This window comes from Perca flavescens, chromosome 10 (genome assembly GCF_004354835.1).
Source record: "Perca flavescens isolate YP-PL-M2 chromosome 10, PFLA_1.0, whole genome shotgun sequence".
NCBI classification, from domain to species: domain Eukaryota; kingdom Metazoa; phylum Chordata; class Actinopteri; order Perciformes; family Percidae; genus Perca; species Perca flavescens.
In genome coordinates, this window is record NC_041340.1 from 23484776 (window position 1) to 23504067 (window position 19292).

Sequence of the window (19292 nt, forward strand, 5' to 3'; positions counted from 1 at the left end):
CTCTCCCGACAGCTCAGGATACCTTTGGTTCCTTTGAGGGTTGCGTTTAGTTATTAACTCAAAATGTGTTTAAATCTCTGTGACTCTTTTAGAAAAGCATGTATTAAAACGCCAAACGGGTGAAGCTTTGAATAATCTGAGGCATTTACATCCCGAGTTTTGCTACAGCAAGGCATTTTAAATCTAGCTCTAAAATGAGCTACATCAATCTAGCTAGTGTTTCTCATGTCTGCACAGGCTACTGTGCTTTGTGAATTTCTCCAAACATTCTGTAGCCTCTTGATTCATTTTTAAGAACCTCTGCAGAGGGATCTTGGAATTTATTTTTTGCTTTTTAGCTAAATATTTGTGCTTGGTTGGAGTGACTTTATACACTCAGGGTAACATGCTAAATTAAATGGCAATAATAATAATACTGTACTGTTTTTACAACACAAACACTCAAAGAGGATCACTTTTCTAACTGATAATGCAACTTGATCTTTGCCGTACATTTGAATTATGCATATTCAGTTTATCTTCTTATCATCTTTATCTTCATCTCTTGAGGAGGCGCTACTTAATGTGAGACCTTGATCAAAAGTTTATTTGTTCAAAAAGCAGCTGAATGCTCTCATACTTAATTTGGAATGCCCTAAAATGTGTAATGAAAGAGGACAGCATATATGTAACTTGAGTAAAATACCCAAGCTACTGTGGTGTCACTGAATTATGCAGGATGCAGAGTTTATTGGAGAGTCCCAACCAGTGATTAAACCACTGCTGTAGAAAACAGATTGATTGAGAGACTGATTCAGCCATGAAACTGGCTTGTCCGTGGAAACATCTGGAAGTGAATGACGACAAAGCATCAGCTGTGGCACTTGAGCGATGAATATATTTCTTCCAATCTGGAGACTCTAAGCCCACACAGTGTTAATGATGCTTCTAAGAATAAGATTGTGGTTTCGGAATTACAGGTCTGGCCGTGTACCTATTCAAATCGGAAAGATAAATGTGTCTTGTGTTCACCTTCTTTGTGCTGTAATGTACACAAATTCCGACTCGCAGCTGTTGATCTTGTTTAACATCACTTTGAGCCATTTATTCACACACATTTGCACAAACGAATATACTCACACACATGCAGCCGCTGTCATCAAAGCGCAGTTCTCAAAATGCCAGCTTTTTGACGTTGACGGGAGCTTAAAATGGTCTCGTAGGTTTCAAGGCAAAAGCGCCTTTTCAAGACGGCGTCGCCTTAAAAGGCGAGCGAAGCGAAGGTGTCTGGGAGTGTCGCCGCTGGTGGCAAAGGTAGACGGCACAGCGTTTCTTCTCAGCTTGGACCCCCCTGCTGAGGTGTCGCCTCAAATAGATGACAGGAAAAATTAATGAATAAAAGTCAACAAACCAAAATAAGCAGATGTGTAAGCTCCTGTTCAAAGGTGTAAGCCTCATTAAAGGTGCTGCTATCCACCGTATTTACACAAATAACAGCTAACTTTTTTTCGCTTGTTTAATGACATCACTCAAAAACAACACAGCATTTAATCATTCAAAGTGCTGCCTGTTTAGAGTAGAGATGATTTATGTCACCGGCTTTTGATGGCAATTCTCAAAGTTGACGACGTGACCCGAGCTTTAGGAACTCATCTATCATGGAAATATTCTCGACAGGGAACAGTGTAGGCAGCGTGTTATTTGTATCCTGGATTAATACATGCACACAGATGTACAGCCCTGCATCAATGTGCATACTTAGCAGCCAATTTTCTATTCATTTAAATGAGAGAAAATTGTAATAACGTCATGTGTGGCATGTGTGAGACTGATTTACTTATTCACCACCGTCCTCCCAGCTCCCACCTCTCCTTCTGTCCTTCACTCCCTGATATTTTATTTTTCTTAAGCCTCTCTGCATCCCTAACCACTGATGCAAACGTGATGTGATGAAGTTCGGGTTGCCATCTCTCCTACATGTTTATTTAATGCATCCGAGCCAGTTTCTATACAAGTGTATTTTTATTTTTTACTGCCAATGATTGATTGTTTTCCAGACCACCCTTAATAACCACAGATATTGTAAGGTATCTGAATGCGTTGGTGTTTGAGCATATCTGTGTAAACCTGCATTTCTGTTTGCATGCATAATTCTGCATCTCCCATTGATCGAGACACAGACAAAGCTGTCTATATTTTGTGTAAGAGCACATTTTCCAGGTGTGTGTGTGTGTGTGTGTGTGTGTGTGGGGGGGTGTTTCAGCTTCTTCATCTGTATGCTTGTGTACAGTATACAGGACGCGTGTGTTTGAAGGATTTATTGCTGAAGCATGGTTGTCCCATTGAAAAATGTATTGTGAATCCCAGACATGCGGAGGAGTAAATATTTGTCATCTGGGGACAAACATACATCAGTCAGCCGTGCTCCAGATTACATATGATGGTCGATGGAGCTTTTTTTTTTTTTTTTTTTTTTTCCTTTTTTTTACACATCCCATTTCTGCTTCCTCCCCTGTGTTTGATCACTGCCAATAATACTAATATACATACATTATATTTAGAGTGATTACCACATAAAGATACTCTGGTATAAAAGCGTCCAGAAAGCTACTTGAGCAAACCCAAGCACTCAAACCAACAAAGTGGTTGTGACAATTTTTGATCTCAGCTTTGTTCTTAATGGCAGCTAAACATGAAATGGTTTAATATTCTGCGTAGTGATTTTAATTGAATTAATTTCAGAGGACATTGTAAGGTGCTGATGGTGTCATAAAACATTTGTTATAGCTGCTGTTCATCACTGTGATGTAAATTATGCCCAGTGATTGCTCAATGATGCTTTCCTTCGGGGACATGACGTTGTAAAAAAAAAAAAAAAAAAAAAAAAAAAAAAAATTGTAATTGGCTCCAAAGGGCAACGATGTGTTGGTGCCATGAGGGAGCAACACAAAAGATTATTTTCTCTCCAGCTATGGTTTTTCTCCCTGCTGACATCCTGGTACTGTGGTGCATTCAGCAACTCCGTTCTCCAAGTAGATAATAAGGAGTGAAATTTAAAAATAAATGCTTAGATTACAAATGGCGATAACACAAGTCGACAGAATGGGGCACGCTGACACGTGCGGAGGAGAAGTTAGGATAAGTATGAAGAATTTCATTTCAGAATAAGACTTGAGATTTGTACATATACAAAAAAAGACTCCTCGAAAGCAATACAGTAAATGACATTTAAGTAAAAATCATTAAAAAAAATATATTGAAGATCGATGGTAACAAAAGATGTTTGCAAAGCTGCAACTCTTGTGAAAATCTAAACCTGCATTTTTTTTAAATGCAGTGGTGTGTGCATATATAGTTACAGCGGTTACAGGAATGTAACTTTTTTTTTCAGATAAAAAAAAAAAAAATTATATATATATATATATATATATATATATATATATATTTGAGTGCTTTTTCCTGCATCATAACTCCATCATCTCGTCCTCTCACTCGATCCCTGACTTGGGAGTTGACGTGGTCAGCTGGACACATGAGACACGGGGTCTGTGTGCAGCAGGCAATCTGCCCTGGACATCATGGCTCAGCTCACTGACAGCTGGTGCACCCTCGTTTGAGTCTGTGTGTACGTGCGTGCGGTTGTTTGCGTGTTTTAGGGCAGTGGAGTTGTCTCTCGAGAGAATAGCATCTGCAGACAAATATTGGGTCACAACCTCATGTGTTTCTTTTTTTTAAAAAGTCCAAATTATTCTTCTGGATTCTTTTCATGGCAGTGTTTGATAGTTATGTAATGGTTGCTGGGCCCTAGCAACACATCCAGCATGTTGTATCAATTAAATCATCTTCATTGGCTGAATGATCAGCAAGGGAGACGTTTAGCTTCCTGTGTTTGTTATTTGTGTGGTGTACTAAATGATCTGGCAATGGACTCAGATGCATTTGGCAGTTAATGATGGCTTTAGCCAATCCCATTCAGTGGAAGTTAATGCCCATAGTGCTGCTGTATGTCTATTTGATTTGTGCATTGACCTGCAACAAGTCTGTTAAGTGGCTGATACTCCCTGTATAGTGCATGTGTGTGTGCACGTTGACTTTGAAGTACATTGTGTCGTGACAATAATCTAAGCCAATTAACTTTGCATCAGCCCTCCATTATGGCTTTGATATAAAGCAGTGCGTGACTAGAATGCCCTACCATAAAATGACAATTTACTTCTCTAAAGAAATTACGTGTTTAACCTTATTAACCTAACGTGCATGTACTAAAACGGAAGACTAACCCCCACCCCTTGTGACACACACACAAAAACACACGCGCACCAACACAAATTGGAAACATCATCACAAGTTGAGAGTTCGAGGTGAATGCGACCCTCCTCCCCCCCCCCTGCAAATGAGCAGCCAGCGGTGAGTTAACAACATCAGGAGCTCATCAAGCCATTGTCGTGACTCGTCAGCATCTCGGGTGGCTTTCGTTTCGCTCGCTGTTTCGGCATCAGCTGTCCTCTATGAGATGATTAACCTGGCAGGTGTGAGGTGAGTCTCGCCCACTGTTTTAGAGCTGTCGTCTTCTGTCTGCGGGGAGTACAGAGGGTCAGCACGGCCGGCTAATGGCCATGGTCACTAAGCTGGAAGCCGGCCTATTCGAAGAAGCCGCCATCATTAGGACCCAACACACTTTCAAACAACCTGACCTACTGGTCCCTCGCTGTTTATTAGTAAAAGTTTGGCTTTCCGTTTAGCAATTATACTCACCATTCATGATGAACTGTGGCCTTTTCCTCAACACCACGAGACAAGAAACGCACACTCCCATACATAGTAAATAATGTCAGGCAGTTGTGATGTCCCGAATAGGGAGCTGCCATATTAACGGTATTTTCTTCACTGCAAATGTGTGGCAAAAAGAAAATGTGCATAGGAAAAAGGGGAAAAGTGTCAGCAAGTGATGTATGTCGTTCATTGGACACAGAACATTTAGTTTTCATTAGGAGTTAAACATGTACACGAAACATTAATGGGGTTCAGCGACAGCAGCAGTGGCATGCTTCACTATCTCATCCTGATGAATTAACAACTCAGCACACAGGGGTAAAAGAAAAATAGGAGAAGAAAGAGAGACATTAATATAATGTGTAGTGGGGGAGGAACTGACATAAAATGTCTTTATTCAAAGATTGGTGTTTATGACGCAACGTGATATTATCCCTGACCCGTCCATCAGCAAGCTGCAAGGATGAACGAAGGCTTGGCGAAGGGAGGAGGAGGAGGAGAAAAAGAGAAGAGAGAAAGGTCAGCACAACAACAGTGTTGCTGTTCCATTATGAGCGATGTGGACTCCCATCCTCCTCTGCTTCACAGGGAGTGATGGAGAAGGTTGTTAATGCCTGGTCTGTCAGCCATATTGGATTCAGGGCAGTAAATTAATATTACACTCCTTTTTAAAGGGGTTTTATTTTGGGATTTACTGGTCTCCCCTGAGTGTCGGCAGTGTAAAGAGGTTATTTCCCTCTTTCCACTCCGTTCTGTGTCCTCTCACTATCTCTCGCACAAGGCTAATGTGTTTAGAGAGAGAGGAATTTTGTTCATTGAGGAAGGATGTGTGCGCCGTAGGCTCCGTTGTGTCATTCGGCGTTTGTGTTGAACATTTTTCAGCGAGCGTAAAAAGTTTGCTGTAAAATGCAGCACTGTCCCCCTGAAGGACAACTCCTGTATCTCCACTCGGTGGATATGTATCTTCACTCTTCTTCCTCCACATCTCCTATATGTGATAAGATCCTGGAGGAATAAAACGGCCTCGGCTGTATATAGGAAGGGATTTTGAGTTAACTGGCTGTCTAGCTGTCAGTCATCTTTAACCTCTCTGCCTCTTGCCCTGTCTTGCTTAATGTGGACAGAGTTAGAGTCCTGGTTGAATAGCCGTATAACCGTGTGACGTGGCCTAGTCGCCGAGACGGGATTTATGGCCGCCGGTCCATCAGCTGTGATGTTAAAGGGCTGTGATTAAGAGCTGAAGTAAAGACCTGGACTCCGCTATCCCCCCCCCCTGAACCAGCCAAGAGCACACAAGGCCATCTCTCCTCCATACAGTTCTGTCTCTCTTTTTCACCCCTATCGGTCTCTGTCCCTTCTGCCTCTTTCATATATATGAGTCGCAATTCACCAAGGATACTGAATCTCTGCATTTGACATTTGGTGTCTGCTGCATTCATGACAACTTGAAAACTTGAAAGCCTTTTGATTTATTTATTTTTGGCATCCTTTTATAATCCCTTTTTTTTTTTTTTTTTTTTTTCCACTGAAGGTTCCGAGCATGCCACAGCAACACTTCCTGCCGCCTTCTCGGACCTGTTACCTCACTTCCTGGTGGAGCCAGAGGACGAGTTCATCGTGAAGAACAAGCCGGTGACGCTGACCTGCCGCTCCACCCCGGCCACGCAGATCTACTTCAAGTGCAACGGAGAGTGGGTTCACCAGGACGACCACTTGATCGAGCGGACTGTTGACCCAGCCACAGGTACGTGCAAAGCAAACGGTTTCCTATATATCAATAATAGGTTCAGAGTTGAGCAGTGTTCTTACCTGTTTTTGGATGTTCTTTGGGGATGTGTGACATGTTAGATACATTGTGTTTGCGTGCTGAAACTAAGGCTTGCAATTTGCCAGTGATTACTGTGCTCCATCAGGCTCTTGGCTCATCCTCCAGCCTATTTAGCCTGCCAGTCTCATAATAGGCACGTTGGTTTCAGTCTCAAAGATCTTCTCGATCACCTTGGAGACCTGTTTGTTTTTCTCTCTGTTGTGCTGCAATCCCCCGCCTCCGCCATCAGTGTCATAAACATGTATGACACTGATGGGGTGTGATTCATCAGCGATCTGCAAATTCAAACCACCCTTTCACAGCCTGACAACTGATTGGGAGTGGACACACACACACACAGACACACACACACACAGAGGCAAATGCATTGCATGATTTGTAGCCAAACATAACAAACACATGCATAAAAAAGGCACAACAACTGAGAGCTACACAAAAGGACAGACACGCAGCCATCATTGCTGCACACATACACACCGAAGACAAAGGGAAGGTGTTTTAAAGCAGGAAAATCTGAAGGGAAATTTAAGCAGGGATGTATCAATTCATATGCACACTTTACCTCTTTGTTTTTGGATAAAGAGCTCATTGTGTTAACATTTTATCCATCTGGTCTTCAGAGTTTGGAATAAAAATGCAGCAGCTCCAAAATGTAGGCATTAATTATAAAATGCCATGGGGGGAACTACCTCTTAAGTGTCATTTTAGTCTGACACTTTTGTAGGTGAGCATTTCTGATCTAGTTTAAAAAATATTCTCCCATACAGAGACTTTGATTGGTGTACATGCTCACTCCTGCACCTGCTCTTTTTGTTCTAATAAACAAAACATAAGATTTTTTTAAATTCTCTGCTGCGTGAGTGACTTTGAGGCACGGTGAGTGATATAAACTTTAGTTCTCTGCTGTACGGGAGCTGTTTCCTTGTACAATAGAAGATGGAAGACCGTAAAATGTGGCTGTATTTCCATTTGTTGATTTGTTTTACCTTGTGCATAAGGAAAAGTTTTGGAATCCGGCTCTGGTTGGTAATGGCAATAAAAGAATATAACGAGTTAATTGTAGTTCCTGTTTTGTGAATAGAAACTGAGTGAACGCAGAAGGGAGCGCCTTTGGATTTGGATCATTAAGAATGAATTGTCATTGAGTCAACGCTGAACCATTTTGAACAATTACCAACGCTCTCTTCCTTCTTGTGTTGTTTCATTACTATCAGTTTCACACAATTGTTGAGAGGAGTGATATAAACCTGTGTTGCCAATATCAACAATCCTTTTAGAAAAATAAGGATTTTATGTTGTGAAATGTTTAAATAACTGGTCAAAGTCTAATAGCCACAAGTAAATTTAAAGTCATGGCAAGCCCTGACATATAGGAAAAGTAAATAATAATTGTATTACTTTTGATGTAGGCACACCTTTCCTGTGTTACAGTCAGTGGGTTTTTACATGCACTTACAGTAAGTAACCAGGTTACAGTCTTGCTTACTCCAGTAAGGTGATTTCTTAAACATAAAAGAGTAACCTGATTTCAGTAATCGGGGGATAGGATTTGGGAAATCCAGTTTTTTTTCCAGGTAGATTTCTCCTAGATTTATCTGCCGTGTATACCTCTAACCAGGTTTCCAATCGGCTTTTTACACGTAAACATGTGCAGGATGCCTCCTCATATTTAAAATGATTCCATCCAAAGTCTGAAGTAACCTCTGAATAAGTCAGTTTTTACTGCTCAACATTTTATAAATTCACACTGAGGGAAAGGACACTGTCCTTTCACAAAGAAAAATGCAAAAATCTGATTACAGAAGCCGGTTACTATAGTACATGTAAATGCATTATCTGATTACCTGCATAACCTGGTTTCCCTGAGTAACCTGTTAATTGAAGTGCATGCCAACGCAGTGATTGTATGATAAGCATGTTTGTTTTAAGGGACAACAAGGATTGACATTGTGGAGGCGGCTGCCTTCCTTTGATACAATGAGTAGGACTTGCGTTTTGTCAGGAGCATGAACTGCAGAATTTATAGGAACATCACATTACCAGTGCAATGTTACTCTGCCAACATTTAATGATGATGGACCATTTGCCATGTGGTTATGAGCCGTTATAGTCAGCATTTATTTGTCTGTGAAACAAATCTGTCGTGCCGGGTGCCATGGGCCCCTGCAGCAGCGAGAAGCTCCGTCTTTAGGAACCCTGTGAAGTTCCAAGGCCTCCTCGCAGCTCTCCACATCACTCTGTGGTCCCGCTGCGTTTGATGATGGATGTGTCATATGTAGGGCTGTGCCGTCATGAAGGACATGTGGTTGTCCAGAGGTATGGCTGCTCCAAGGTACCCACATCGATCTCTCAAACACTTGTGCTGTTTAATGTCAGCACTGCCCTGAGGAGTTTACTGATGGCTCCCTCTAATCCCCCATCCTGCAAGAAACATCCAACTGCAGTAAAAAAAAAAAAAAAAAGGTGTGTGTGTTTGTGTTCTCACCCTGGTCGTCACAGTCACACCGGACTCTAAACTCGTATCTGTTGCCAAGCAACCAGGACTTCTGTCACACCAGAAGCTGCCCGATATCAATATCACGCCTTGAGGAGTTTGGAGACATATCCAAGTTGACAAGAATTGATTGACAATTTATACCCAGAGTAACAGTGAAAAATAACCTTCTCAAAATAGCCTGAAAGAACTTTGACAAATTTCCTACCTGACTCTTTGCACTGAGCAGGACCCATGCCTTTTTTTTTTTTTTTTTTTTTTCCTCCATTAACAACAACGGTATATAAATATACACTGTGACCAGCCTCCGTTTCATTGGCTGACCGGTTGAAACTGATCGGGATAAATCAAGGATCCTCATTCCTTTGTTATGTAAATTAAGTCTAGCTGTCAAGAGTTAATGCTTTTAATTCCATTCGCATTTGCCCCGCTGTTCTCTGTTTAACTTGATACATATTTCTTTCACTCTTTGATTAATGAGTGGCCCATCAACAAATGAAGCACGCATACAGTTTGATTAGGCATAAAGAGTCATATTCTGATATCTCAAAATATCATCATTCATATTTTATTGGTATATAATAAGCAATTTTACAGAAATGTACACATTGGGCAATTGGTTTTCCATTGCATGTGTGAGAGTTTATTCTTTTCATTAACAAGCGTTCCATAAAGTTGCTTGATAACCATCATCTAAACACGTTAAAATAAGGGTTAACAACTATTTATTTATGTTTATCTTTTAATTAATCCGGAAAGCCTTATTAAGATTATATAGATAATATATGAAGAGTGTCCTGGCTAAGATCGGCTGCATTACCAATGAGTTACAACACAAGACAAAATATGCCTTAAAATCAGAATTAATCAGGGATGCAGTTTTAAAATAATGAATAATTTTTTTCTAATATAACCATGTAAAAAAAATTAAATCAATACAAAACAATAGCGGAGACAAACTCATGGAGATTCTGAAATACCCCAAAACGGCTGCAGAGAGAGCACCCAGTTTCTGCAGCAGCGATTTGAATTCACACAGGTAGACCACATTTTAGCAATTTTAGATCTACATTAATTGCAGAAGGTTTGAGGCGGATGGTGCAGCAGAGAGTAAAAGCTCTTTTACCCATTTCAAGATGCTTACAATATAAAAAAAAAAAAAAAAAAGATGAGTCACAGCGATAGCGTGGGGCAGAATAAGTAAGTAAAATATTTAGCCAAGATTAAAATGATTAGCGTTCAGCTCCATTCAACAGAATAACTATTTTAATTTCCACAAATAGAGCTGAACAGTATGGCGATATACCGTGAGCATGTCTACCATATAGTTTATACAAAGGTAGCTCTCCCTTTAACACCTGTGTGTAATTCCACATCACTAAGCAGGGCTTCTTTATGGCAATATTGGACTATTTTTTATTATTTTTGTATCACTGTGAAATAACTTGAATTCTTTATTGTATTTAATTTACTGGATTAGTTTTTCAGAAAATATTACTATATAACAACATATCGATAACACAATATAGCAATTTAACTTAATTTAATAGACAATTCTATCCATAATGCCCACTTGTAGCCACAGAGTAATATGAAGGAGATAGTCCCTCTATGAAGTGTAAATAGGGCATTGTGATTTTTTTTTGATTTATTTTTTTTTTTTCTGCTCATAATCTTTTTTATTACCTGAATGATTATAAAAGGTGCTACATCTGATGAATTCCTGTGTAAGAAATATGAAAAGCAGTGAGAAACCAATTTTGAGAGTTGAAAGTCAAGACTAGACTTTCCGAATGCACGCCTGATCATCAGCGCACTTGAAGCAACCTTTCGTCTGCTGCTGTGATATCTCCGCTGAGAGCGCCGAGGGATTCCCGCAGTCCTAATGACTTCTGTGCATGTTTTCATCACTAAAGGAAAACAAATTGATCAAAGGGAGCGGAAGCCATGATCGATAATCCCTTTACCTTCTTCTAAGTAATATCAGAAAGGTGGCGTTTTCAGAGATGAACTGGCCTGGCCCAGCACAGCAGAGGCAATATTCAGCAAACCCCATCCATTTTTACTCCCGGCAGACTCTGATAAACGTCAAAGTAACTGGAAGGGTTTGAATTAATAACTGACCCAGGTCTGAAGTGCAGACATGTTTCCGTCAGACTGCATCAAAGCTCAGAAGGTAGAAAACAGGACGCGTGGATAACCATCTACAGCAGACGTGACCTCTGCCCTCATCAGACAGGTTTCATTGACACTGATTCAGTGCACAAAAGACAAAGAAGCTCTCTGTCTGTACTGCATACAGTTACAGTTAGTGTTCCTCACACCCCACTGTATTCTGCCCCCCCTGTACTTTATACACGTCTGACACACACACACACACACCAACTAGTATCCCTACACACAGGGCTCACAACCAACTTGCACTCAGAAGCTACTTAGAACATGGAAAAAGGAAAGAGATGTCACAATTTGTCCTTCCTCTCCTGCTATCAATGTCCGATATCGATCCATCCTCGAGTCTATTGGTTCTCATTACCTGTCCTCAGTAACTTATCTCAATTGTTATGGCTGTGACTGCTTCCAAAGCCCCGGCCGGCTCTGTGTCTCTCCCAGGTCATCCTTCATAGGACAGGAGAAACAGAGACGTCTGGCGAGTCCTAACAAAGACATATCCCCTCCGAACAAATCAATGCTGACAGTGTGTTTGCATAGATTAGGAGATTCTCCCACACTATGATTTCTCATCAGACGCATGATGAGGAGAAGGAAGATTGACATTTGAGCGGAGGATTGTTGTATTGGCCAGACTGATTTGATTGTGTTTGCGTTTCATCTGCCAGCATTGATGAAAAATGATTTTGATCCACGCGTCGCATTGTCACCCCTGCGGTAAACCCTCTCAGGTGGAAAATCCATGCATTTCACATTCCTATTTCAATAAACCTCGGCAACTGCCTTATAAAGATGTGGAGAGATTATATTTTCTTTGTTGATTGAACCGGATGTCGACAAGGCTTCCACAATGAATGCAGAAGATGATGGAGGAAAATAATCACCCGCTACACATTTGCCTTGTACTTTGTGAGAGTGATTTTTTTTTTTTTTTTTTTTTCAGGCTTTCCAGTGGAATCATAAACGCAATATTGATAAACTCTTTAATATTCCTTTTTTTTCTATAACTCCACATATCATTTCAAATCCCTATAAGGGAATATAACCCCTTTCTATAACCTCCAGTTTTATCAGCTTCTGTCCTCTGTCAGTCCTCTGAAGTCTAAATACCACACATGACGTAGTCAGTAAATCTTTTAAAACCATCTATCACTTTCTGAATATATCTAATAATGTGTTATGGCACCACAGGGCTAACCCCTGCGTCTGCAAACCAGCCAGGATTCATTTGTATAAAATATTTTCTGATTGACTACATCCTGGATTGAAATGTGATGACATATTTAATTTCTGATCTAAAGAGGAGATAAGCTAGGCTTAGCTAAAATGATCTGTAACTTTTACTTTAATACCGCAATACTTAACTATCTGTGGTATTATAGCAGCCAGTCATCTCTCGGACTCCAACCTCCACTCACTCTCCCCTCCCTCTGTCCCCGTATGACCCATTTTGTTCCTTCTCTCTTTCTCAGTGCTGGATAGGTCGTCAACATGGATGCAGATAAATACTTTTACAGAGACTTACAGAAGGTCCCTTTACCTGACTGGCATTTAGTAAAACGTGAAAGCAACAAGCAGCTCAGAGTCACTCTGTTGTTGTCAAAACTGCAATGAATTTCAGGACTTCCTAATAGTGCTGCGGCTCCACAACCGTGATTAAACATGATCTTTAATGGAATATTGAAGAATGGCCCTGCTGCAATTTAAGCAAAACCTGATAGGCCTGTGAGCCGGGATCTAATGAAAAGATGAAAATAAGAGAATCGGGGGCGAAAAGGACAATATAGTCCTAAATGAACAAAATGGCCTTGCACCACCTGCTAAGCATCGATCAGTAGCCAAGGGGACTAATTGATAATGCATTATTAGCTGCTTCCCTATAATGGGACTTGTATTTCATCCTGTCCTTGATTGCGGGGCAGAGGGGGAAGGATTTGGCGATGAAGCACTGAAAAACAGATGGCAAGGCGAATTGTTCCCGTGACACATCTGCCAGCGTGTTCTATTAGGCTTCTCAGGCAGGCAGGTCAGGTGTGTGTGTGTGTGTGTGTGTGTGTGTGTGTGTGTGTGTGTGTGTGTGTGTGTGTGTTTTTTGAGGCAGGCCCTTCTCAAAGCATAGCATCACACCTCAGAGTGAGAAGGGAGTCAAAGTGGATTTAATTGAAGCCTCTGTTTGTCTGGCCTTGAGACAACTGCAACTGTGTCTGTAGCAGCAGGAGCAAAGTGAGGCAGGCAGAATTAAAAAAAAAAATAAAAGAAAAAAGAACCAGCTGTGCTGATTGATCTTGCCGACAGACTTATACAAGGGCCACACTTCCTAGTGTCTCAGACTCTGTGAAAGTTGTATTTCTATTTTGAAATTTGGAGTAGGTACGGTTTGTTAGTTTTTTTTTTAAGTTGGTCGTGACATGCCGGAATAATGAATTTCAAAATTAACTGCAATTAGTGGAACAAAAGTGGGGAAAAAAAAGATAATTACCATTTGTCAAACAACAACGCTGGCGTTCCAATCTCCCACGCTCGCAGCCTTTGTCCTCCCAGCAAAACATATATTGCGTCAGCCCCGGGCTTTGCTTTCTCTAAAGTAATTTTGTCAATCTCACAAAAGCTGTGCCCTTGCTGGAAGTTGGAATGCATTCAGCACTCTTAGTGGTTCTTTCTTTTACAACAGTCAAAGTAATTTATTTACCCTATTTTGGTAAAGACAGACATGTTAGCAATACAGTCCTTCAAGCATTAGTAGTTTGTGTGTGCAGTGCATGGAATGTGTGATCATGTCGAATTCATCATTTTCAAATAAAAAAGATTGCTGCTTCTTTTCTGCTACATAGTGCACAGTATTTCAGCTTTGCCATGGGAATGATAACAATTTCTAAATGCATTCTCAACTACATTTCCAAAGGCACACTGGTCCTCAGAGCTACATGGAAATATTTGCTCAGAGCCATCTTACCGGTAGTTCTAAGCTTTCCCTGCCCTAACCAAGACATCTGAATAAAATGTGGTCTGTATGGTGCAATGAATTGCAGCACATGTATTACCCAGGCCACTTGTACTGCCCTTGTGCTCAGCAAATAGAGGCCAAAGTTGCATATGTGCTTGGATTCCACAATGTGCCATTTAAAACACGGTTGGATTCAGAATGGAGCAGAGAGGAGCCGATAAACTTCCTCAATGCCTTGCTATTTTGATTATAAGCAATGAACTTTGATGTTTTTCTCGTTTTACATTTTTCACTGTAATATAATTTTATCTTTCAACTTACCTCCACATGCCTTGGAAATGAAAGACTAGTGTTATGCTGACAGAGCGAGAGAGAGTGGGAGTATGTGGTGTCAATCAACACCTGCTGTTGCTCAAATTCGTTTAAAAATAGTGGAGCTGGAAGGTGTAGTGAGGGAGCTGACAGTTAAATAGTCCATGGAGATTTTTGATAGGCAGAGGAACTCAGTTGCTGACAGTTAATGCTTTGTGTGTTTGGCCCCAAGGAGGCTTTCAGTATAGGTATTTTACACACTCCTCAAACAAACAGCAACTCGCCGTTCTCCTTTTTAAACTCAAAGCTGCAGGGTGTCCTGGGTATGGGATAGTGGTGGCATTGTGAACAGACTATTTTTTATGATGTGAGGGAAGAAGAATGGCTTCAATATTCTCACGAAGTGCTGTGTAAAATATGACAAGGGGCATAGAAAATATTCTCTGGAAGCATCACAAATAACAGGTGGAATGCTGCTTTTATAACCATAAGCATCTAAACCTGTATAGACTGTTTTCCACTTTCAATTTTCTACCCAGTCTCCAGTAAGCGTACAGTGGATGGACGGTGTATATGCAGCCTGCTGGACTTCAGGTCAGGTGGGCGACAGAGTGAAAAACAAGCAGGCAAATGTGTCCTGCCTCAAAACCCGAGTCAGTTCTCAGCATGTTCCTGCCTACATAAAACTGCAGTCTGCAGTCCGTATCGTGCAGTCCACAAACACACAAAATAGAAAATGCAGAGGCGACGTGTTTGAGGAAAGCTTTTCTTCGGAGCGGCTGTTCAATGAGGCATGCTGACAACAAGAGCAGGGGTCCTGGTCTGGGAGCCATCAGGAAGCAGTCTGGAGGATTTCACGCGATTCAACTTAATAATTCATTCCTTCACGTCGTTTTAGACCAAGAATTTGTTTGTTGTTTTTTCTTTCTTCTGTCTTTTCAAGAGATCTTAAAGCAACATGTATTTAAAGGACATTCAAAGGGCAGATATTTACTTTCAATCACAGGACAATTCAAAGCGCATATTTGAATACAAATGAATAAGAAGCTGTGTTTGGGAAACCATTACTTACATCGGTCTTTTCTGTGGTGGCCAACAGGGGGCAAACGCACTGCAATTTAAGAAAACGCACGCAAATACACAAATGCGCTGCAAATAAAGAAACGATGCAAAATGAAAAGCACACAAACCCCGAAAACTGCTGCATTCAGTTCATACAACGGAAGGCAAGGTTATGTCAGAGAGAATGGATATTTAGTTTTCCTAATTTATTTTATTCATTCATTTTTAATAAGTGTTCTACTTTTCAGTAACATATATGGGCTTTTAACTAGTGTCCGTCTCTAACACAGTAGCTAAACCTGTTGCTCTTTTTATAATACTGTAAAAGACTAGCGTCCAAACATAAACATGAATATGCACCTTTTTATGTCACCTCTTCACTACACTTTTCTTCCAGTTTCCAAAACAAACCTCTCGTCTGTCTGTCTGTCTGTCTGCCTGTCTGTAAATTAAGCCAATCCACTTAGCGCTCCCCCTAGAGGCCTAATAGGCCTTCCGTTGTGTATACTAAATGCAGTTTTTCTGTTGCATTTGTTTACGGGGGTTTGTGTGCTTTTCATTTTGCATTGTTTCTATATTTGCAGCGTGTTTGTGTATTTGCTTTTGTTGTGTGTATTTGCAGCACGTTTGCAAAATGCTGCACATGTGTTATCAAATTAATTAAGATGTTAATTATTTGCATGTTTTTTTTATTTTTTTATTTATTTATTTATTTTAGTTGCAGTGCGTTTGCCCCTGTCGGCCATAGTACTTTTTCTTTCTGTTATAGTCCCCTCCCCTGCAGGCTAGTTTGTGTTAGGAATTTAATGGAGTCACTTAAAGGAAAACAAATATGCCAGATATGAATTGGTTTCAGCTTCCTAAATGTAATGATTTGCTGCTTTTCTTTGTCTTATATGATTAGTGTACTGTATATTTTTAAGTTTTGGTTGGACAGAGCCATGTGAATTTGTCAGCGTGGGCGGTCGGCCATATTTCACAATGTTCTGACATTTTGGAGGCTAAATCATGAATCTCTCAATCAAGGAAATAACCGTCAGATTAATCGGTAATGGAAAATGGAAATGAGTTGCAGTTGTGATTTTTGCGAATCTTCAGAACATATCTTATGTCTTCATTATCATGCTCTATAAGTCATCATTTACTCCTTTCTAAGTGAGTGTATAATCTCTGCTGCATCCGTCCACATTATTCCATACCATACCCCCAATGTCTGGTACCTCTGATATCAAACCAAGCTCAGGGGTCCACTCGGTACTTTCACTCCATTTTCTCAATTTTCAGCGTCAGGTTATTTATAAAGTCCACAATTTTCTGTCTTGCATCTAGTGTATTAATAATTAATACAGTCACATTTGAACAAAGAAATTAATATTTAAAGGCTCAGTTCGTGTTCGGTCTGCAGAACTTCATCCCCTTGTGCGTCGCATTATAGTTAATCTCTCGACAACATGGTTCACATTGGAACGAGAACCATACGGACTCAACACCATATGACCACTGGGGCAAGTGGGGGGATTTAAACGGATTAAGGCTGTGAATATTGTCCAGTTATTATTATTATTTAAAGATCTAGCCATTATTTCATCTTTTACACCACAGGACAGGCAAAATCCATGGAAAACATTTTCTTTGATATTCTGTTGCCTTCTTCTCTTATTCTGCTTGATTCTCAGGGGGCAAAAAAAAATTACTTATTTCCAAGGCTATATTGTGAAACATTATCATAAAATACTGCTTTATTTTGACCGTTATGTGAGGCTTCCTAGTACTCCCCATTTCAGGCACTGTTGTGAGAACTGCTTGTGTGTCATGGTGTGAGGGTGGTAGGTAGGACTTGAGGGTATTGTTTTATCCTACACATCTTTAAGAAACATTGATTCTGAGACACACAACAGTTCTGTATCTACATCACAGTCCAATGTTGACACGGGATCTGTTATTTTCATGCCATGAGATTACAAATTGTCCACATATCACTATTTTCTAAGGTTTAGCAGTCTGGCTTTGACTTTTCTTTATCAACCTCTGTTATACGTAGATATTATTTCTCCATTACTTGTAAGGCAGGAAGACTGCACAGCGGTTAAGTACTGAACTATGTGGATTTTTAGCTAAAGCAAGAATTTGAGTTTGAAGGGTAACTGAAAGGAGGCCTACTTGCTAAAATATTTTCATTCTGCAGAAATAAAAAAACCAGATGCTTTCTACCTGACAGAAGATATTTAGAATGACGCCAAATATAAACACGTGATGAACAGGCCATTGGTTAAATCATAGTTACAAATAGATAGAGAAATAATTGGAGAGCTAATCTGTGAGATTCAAAACCTTAAAAAAAAAAAAAAAAAAAAATAAATAAATATATATATATATATATATATATATATATATATATATATATATATATATATATATATATATATATATATATACCGACAGTATGTACATTTAGTATAAGTTCCAATATGCATCCACAAATAATGCATGTTATCATAAGAACAAATGTGAATTTCAGTACTTCAGAAATGTAGACAAAAATTGTTGTGTTTTGGAGAAAGACTTTTGCAGCCTGTGTGTTCCCCCCAGGCTGTTTTCTGAATGTTTGTTGTTGTGCTGAATATTTACATACGCCCACACACCTTCATTGGATTACCAAAAACCTCTGCCTCTTCTAACTCAGAGACAACACTGCTGGCCAAAGGCCCAAGAGGGACCAAGCGATCGTGAGGAGGGTGGGGAAAACCCTGATGCAATTTGTATGGCACGGAGCACTCGGCAACCAGATGGGAGCCAGGCTGACTTACCCAAAGCAGTTTTCCTTATTTACTTCGACGCCCAAGGCCATGTCAGACAAGGGGGAGAGAAACATGTTAGCCTGAGCAAATTATCAGGGCTTTCATGTGGGTAACGTTCTATCAGATCCTCCCACTCTGCAGAATGTAATGGAAGCAGAAGCAAAGTGCTGAAGGCCGTCACCTCCGACGTGTTCTCATTCGCGGTAGGACAAGGTGTGTGTGGGAGATAAAGGAGCAGGTCCCAGTCACTCCCAGCCTGAAGACTGTGGCATGGAGAACGTTCTGCTCTTGCCAATCATCAGGGTCAGGATATTGGATGGACCGTAATTACAACGAGGGCACTTTGGTAAGGGCACTGTGGTAAATCACAGCAGTGCGTGCGTGCGTGCGTGTGTGTGTGTGTGCTGTTAAGGAAAGGTTAGGTAAACTAATTATGGATGGACAGTGTAAATAGAAAAAGCCATTGCTTTGAATTAATGTCCATTTGATGTAATCAGTTGTGGCTTTTCTATGGTGGCATGCGACCCGATATAAATGTGAAACAAACAAATGGAAACCTGATTCTAACATTGTTGTGCGACGTCTGCGCTCGGTGACACGGAAAAGCTATTCTGAAGTTGTGTGCATCAATTCATTATCACGTTCTAAACCTGTGAACACCTGTGCATCTAAGCACATTTATGTGCACTGCACGGTGCATTGTTGTGATATCCTGTGTGGTGTGGTGTGGTGTCGTGTCAATGACAAATATGCCAGTGAAATTTCTTGCAGATCTCACTCTTAATGTGTAGTTAAGTGTGTACGTCATTACTGCTGAGCTCAAAAAACATTTCTACTTAATCATCTGAGGTCTGAATAAAATAAAAACCCTTAAATGGTTCTCTCTTGTTGGTACAACACTTTTTGAGCGGCAATAGCTTGTTAAAAAGG

The 19292-nt window shown here is 40.4% G+C and overlaps 1 protein-coding gene across 4 annotated transcripts in view; it reads left to right on the top strand.

Moving 5' to 3' along the window:
* Window positions 1-19292, top strand: part of unc5a (unc-5 netrin receptor A) — a 144399-nt gene that overhangs the window by 63325 nt on the left and 61782 nt on the right. For all 4 annotated transcript variants that reach the window (XM_028589495.1, XM_028589496.1, XM_028589497.1 and 1 more), the window contains exon 2: window positions 6284-6496. In XM_028589495.1, coding sequence (XP_028445296.1) covers window positions 6284-6496 — 213 coding nt within the window. The remainder of the gene's footprint in view (window positions 1-6283; window positions 6497-19292) is intronic.